This window comes from Medicago truncatula, chromosome 7, assembly GCF_003473485.1.
Source record: "Medicago truncatula cultivar Jemalong A17 chromosome 7, MtrunA17r5.0-ANR, whole genome shotgun sequence".
NCBI classification, from domain to species: Eukaryota; Viridiplantae; Streptophyta; class Magnoliopsida; order Fabales; family Fabaceae; genus Medicago; species Medicago truncatula.
The window spans coordinates 5,431,665-5,437,265 of record NC_053048.1 but is presented as its reverse complement, the minus strand read 5'-3'; the positions used below and the strand labels follow the sequence as shown (position 1 = coordinate 5,437,265).

The window sequence follows — 5,601 nt, the reverse complement described above, 5'->3', positions numbered from 1 at the left end:
CTAAAAAATTTCAAAAAGTTTAGGGATCACCATAGTATTTAACCATTAAATATTTTATGAAAAGTTAGTTAAAAATAATTAATTTTTAAGTGTTGTTAAAGGGACACGTAAAACCAATTGATGTTGTAACACCCCGTTACCCAAAGCAATAAAATAACATATAAACATCAGAGTAATTCCACAAACGGGCATGCTACATTGCAAATTCCAAAATTCTTAAATAGAAAATAAAACTATTTAATTCAACATCATCCATAACTTCAATATTTATGCAGCGGAAAGTTTGCATTTCAATAACAACAACAATGTTTTAATCTCCAACAACATCTTGGCATTAAGCCTAAACGACAATAAGTTAGCCAATGAAAGGGCCACATCAACAAGTTCCAAAAATTGATACATAGGAAGAAAACAACAATAAAATAATATAAATGTTCCCATCCCACGTATCAGAGCCCTAGACACGACAATGAGCCACCACCTACTACTCAGGATCACCTGCAAGTTACCCATAGGAAGGGCAACGTTTTCAAGCAGAAGGGGTGAGATTCACAACAATAAATATAGATATTAAAATCATCAAATGAATCTAACACCCTATTACTTCAAACATATTAATCTTGTAAATATCAATATTTAATTCACAAGCCACAACAACATCACCATAATAATCCATTTAGCAAGTATGTATACAATGTACATATTACCAATAACATCAACAACACATCAAGATCACAATGAATATATATGAATAAATGGATATTCAACATCAACATCAACATCAGATAAAACCGAACAACAACCAAGACTCATGCAAATGACATGACCACTGCTAAGACACCATCTTAGACTTCTAAATGAAATGCAATTATGCATGTGGTACCAATCAGGACCGAGGCCCTCACCGCTTTTGAATGGTTAAAGCATTCATCAGGACCGAAGCCCTCACCGCTGTTGAGCAACTAGTACTCCAGGACCGAAGCCCTCACCGCTGTTTTTATGCATATGCAATGGACCTACTTGCGTATATCTACATACAACTGACCATGCAATGCAACTCCATGTGACTCCACTTAAACAACATGTATGATTCAATACTTTGCATACATTTCATTCATCATCAGCAATCATCAATCCAGCAATCAAAACAACCACAATAATGCATAATCACATGAAACTATGCTCAACACAACAACATTAAGGTACTACCATTCAAGCACGAAATTCAACATACAGGAACTGAGTAGCTCGCCTCGCGAGCACATCTGCTCGCCATGGCGAGTTCACAAAAACACTAGCTCGCCATGGCGAGTTCAAGGCGAACTCGAGGCGAGTGAAAATTAGGTGCTCTCGGGAAAAATGCTATTTTCTCACTCAAACTCCAATTCTAAGCTCCCTATTCATCTTTCTAACCTAAAACTTCCACCATTCATCATTAAAATCATCTAGGTACCTTAAACCATCCCCAAAACATCTTATAACAACTTTTCAAAAATTAAGTTTTAATCTGGGCTACTCGCCATGGCGAGTTGGATTGCTCGCGAGGCGAGCTATGAAGTTGCTCACTCGCCATGGCGAGCACAGTTGCTCGCGTGGCGAGCGATGAACTTCTGTACGGGCAGAAAACATGTTTTTCCCCAAAATCCCATTTTTCTTCAATTCACTCCCCAATTTAGTTTACAGATGAGAAATGAATGTTTCTATGCAACCAAAACCAAATTCTAACTTCGGAACAGCAATATCTACTCCAAAAACCATAAATTCAATTAAAACCCAATTCCTCAATTTCACTCCAAAAACCTGTTAAACTCAAATCAGACTTTTAAAATCTATACTATTGAAGTAAACCTCACCCTTACCTTAATTCAGAATGAAAAATGCACAGCAAAAAGGGTTCCTCTGGTTCTTCTCTCTTGCTCCTGGTTTTCTCTTGTTTTCTCCCAAAAACTGCTTCTACGTGAAACTGGTTTCTCACTTCTCTGTATTAACTTCCCACTAAAATGTAACTCCCTTCTATTTACACTTACCTCCCCATAAATTCTATTAATTACTATTATTTCCCAAACTCCAAAATAATCATTATTTCACACTTAATCTAATTATTATATAATAAACCATATATTAAAATAATACATCACATAGAACATCCAAAAATCACATATATATATAAATACATGCTTATACTCCACATAAATCACCAACATCATATATAAATATATATATATACTCCACATAGTATAAAATTAATTAAATAATAACTAGGGCGTTACAGATGTACTCAAGACACATTAGCTAATTATTTAAGTGTGTTAAAGAGACACGTAAAACCAATTGATCTACTCAAGACACCTTAGTTAATTATTCAATTTCTTTTATAAAATAATTATTCTAATTTTTGGATGGGTATTTTTACAATTCCATAAAAAAAATTATAGAATTACTTTTAAGAGAATATGAGCATTATACACGATAAAGAGATCAAATCACATTCTATATTTTTATATAAAATGAAAGAAAAATTTGGCTAAAACTCCCAAATTTTATTATACTTTGATTTCATTTCTTTCCATATTCTCTTTTTTTTGTCTATGATATAAATTTTATTGTATAATTGTTTTAAGGAGAGCATGAGCTTTATAAACCATATTGAGCTTAAATCATATTTTTTTTTTTTAAAGAAACTAAAATGAAATATATTAATAACAACCGAGACGCCTTTTAAGCACAAGGTGTACTTAAAAGACGCTCAACAACAACAAGATGTCTGACAAATATTTACAAGGACTAGCAATGGCCGATACCCAAACAACACAACGGGTTCGACCACCACTGCTCGCATCCGTACACAAAAGAGGCATTATTATTATTATTATTTCTAACTAGGGCACTCCATTATAATTTGGCTAATGATTTACAAACCATAACGTAACGGAAAGACAAAATTAGAAGAAAAAAATAAAAAATATTACTTCAAGGGACGGACTAAATTTTTTGTTAGTTTAGAAACCTATTTAAAAAATTTCAAAAAGTTTAGGATCCTACACAAAATACATAAACCTTATAGAATTAATGAAAAGTTAGTTAAAAAATGAATTCTTGAGTGTCTTAAAGGTACACACAATTAATTGATCTACTTAAGAGACATTTAATAAAATAACTAATCTAATTTTTGAAAGGTTTTTTTTTACAACTCCATAAGTGTTTAAACCTATTTAATCATTTTTATGAGAGCATGTGATTTATACATTATATTATAAAGAGATCAAATCATATTTTATTTTTACATGGAAAGAAAGAAATCATGGCTAAAATTATGAAGTTTGTTTATAATATGATTCCATTTCTGTCCATATTTATTATCACTTTACAAGTTAATGGTAACATTATATCATCTCTTGATTTTCCTTCTTTAATTCATACTTAATCTTTTATTTCATTTTAATAACATTATTATATCTTTTTTATTACAGGAGTTGTTGTATGTGAAATTGATGCCGATTGTCCACAAATTTGTATGCCTCCTTATGAAGTAAGGTGTGTTAACCACCGTTGTGGATGGGTTAACACCGACGATTCCTTGTTTTTGACCCAAGAGTTTACTAGATCTAAGCAATATATTATATCTTAGAATATTTTGTGCGGTGTCATTTTGTTACTATGCTAATGATTATGCTGAATAAAGTAGATTTTTTGTACCACATGATTTATTCCTTGTTTATTTCATGGTTGAACATAGGTAGTCATTTCTGTGCATTTTTGGAGTTGGAAATAGGGAGATAAGACTAAAATTGTAAAAAATATGGTAGGACCAATTTCGTGAGTTGGTCAAAATCCAAGGACCAAAAATGTAATTAAACCTATTTATTTCTATTTCTTTACGGATTTCACAAAATTCATCATTATATTTTAACTGTAATGAACTCACTCAACAAATATACGCGACAAAAACAAAAGTTGGAGTTTAGCCATGGTTTTCATCATAACCGTTCAATAGAAGAGTGTGATTTTTTATTTTTTTTTAACTATGGTATTCCCTTATGTAAATTCTCTTATAAATTGGTAAAAAAAATAAAAATATAACTCATTGGCTTGAAGAGTAAATTCTCGTATTATTTTTTTAAGGAGAGAGTAACTTCTCTTATGAAAATGTTAAAATAATAACAAAATGTTGGATAAAAAAAATGAATTCATATGATTAGATTTTCTTAATTCAAAACTCCTTATTAAGTGTGTTAAAGGGACAATCACAAGTAGTTGATGCCATAAAAAAAATCTCAAAACATCCCTTGAATTGCTTTAAAGAATGGTGGGTAATTTACCCACCAACCAATGAAAATGAGCAATTTGTTGGTGGGGTCAAGATAGTTCATGGATAACACTTAAAAATGTGCTTATGTGGCTAATGTGTATTGGTTGAGGTAAATTACCCACCATTCTTCCATGAGTACCCTAGTTATCACCTTCATTTATTGGCTTTAATTTTTTTTAGGAAAACGTAGGCATTATTCAGTATAAATATATGAAACCATATTCTAATTTTTACTTGCAAGGAAGGAAAAAAATGACTAAAATTGTTGTGTTTATTTATGTTGTGATTCTACTTCTCACCATATTTCATGTCTCAGCAAAAAAAAAAAGTAAGCTATTTTTCATAATATTTAAATTTCAATCATTACTTTGTAGAAAACTTTTATTCCATTCTAGTAACATAATATTATCCTCTATTTTTTTATTACAGGATATATTGAATGTGAAACTCATGAAGATTGTTCACAAGTGTTTATGCCACCTTTTGTCATGAGGTGTGTTATTCACGAGTGTAAAATCTTTAACGGTGAACACCTAAGGTACTAGACCTGAGAGAATACGAGATTTTTTATTTTTTATTTTTTATTTTTGAAAGGAGATTTGTGAAATACATCTTAAACTAGAAAATTCAATGAGATGTATTAAAGTTGTTGTGATGACACTCAACAAATGTATTATTTTATTTATATATCTTTTCTTAATTTCAAGGAGCTTGCAATTACGTCGTTTTACTATTAGATGATGGTAATGAAAAGAGATACGGCAACAAAGAGTTTTTATTTATTTATTTTCCTTTAACAAAAAGAGTATTTTTTTATAAACAAAATTTATTATTTATTAAGTCCCTGTATGAGAAGAACATGGACCTATCAGACAGAAACTACAGACAATTCTTCTCTTTTAATTTTGTGGATATAGTGCCCACATTTTCTTTCAAACCTCACAACCTATCATAATACTTAAGTTCAAAATAATTTTTATTTTACTTTAAAGCCTAAAATATTATTTTTATGTCATAATATTTTTACACTTTTGATATTTGTCGAACATTAAAATATATATAGGGGATGTTTTAAATGAGAGGATGTCTTATGATGAGAGGATGAGAGTATTAAATATTAGTTGTTGGATTAAAATAAAGGGCTGAGATTAAATCACTTAGTATAAAACTTCACGTGATATCTCATAAATTTGCACACACTTCAAATTCACTCGTCTTCCTCATAAGCACTATTTGTCTTCCCTTTTATTTCACTTTCCATCTTCTGGGTTTTTTTGTTGTTGAAGAATTCC

At 30.6% G+C, this 5,601-nt stretch overlaps 1 protein-coding gene across 2 annotated transcripts; it reads left to right on the top strand.

The window, feature by feature from the left end:
* Positions 1 to 3,189: 3,189 nt before the first annotated feature.
* On the top strand, positions 3,190 to 4,870 carry LOC11419745 (uncharacterized). Of its 2 annotated transcripts, XR_003006945.2 has the most exons (3): positions 3,190 to 3,377; positions 3,471 to 4,637; positions 4,739 to 4,870. XR_003006945.2 is itself a non-coding variant. In XM_003621461.4 (2 exons), exons 1-2 carry the CDS (start codon positions 3,302 to 3,304, stop codon positions 3,626 to 3,628), a joined length of 234 nt encoding a protein of 77 aa, XP_003621509.1. In that variant the 5' UTR covers positions 3,195 to 3,301; the 3' UTR covers positions 3,629 to 3,698. The 2 variants fall into 2 exon arrangements, 1 of the variants encoding a protein (XP_003621509.1); XM_003621461.4 differs by lacking the exon at positions 4,739 to 4,870 and having other exon boundaries at positions 3,195 to 3,377; positions 3,471 to 3,698.
* The last annotated feature ends 731 nt before the right edge of the window (positions 4,871 to 5,601 follow it).

Coding starts and splice junctions, on each gene's coding strand:
- LOC11419745 (XM_003621461.4), top strand. CDS start 3,302: ATGGCTAAAATTATGAAGTTTGTTTATAATATGATTCCATTTCTGTCC. Junction 3,378..3,470: donor TATCACTTTACAAGTTAATG/GTAACATTATAT, acceptor TTTTTATTACAG/GAGTTGTTGTATGTGAAATT.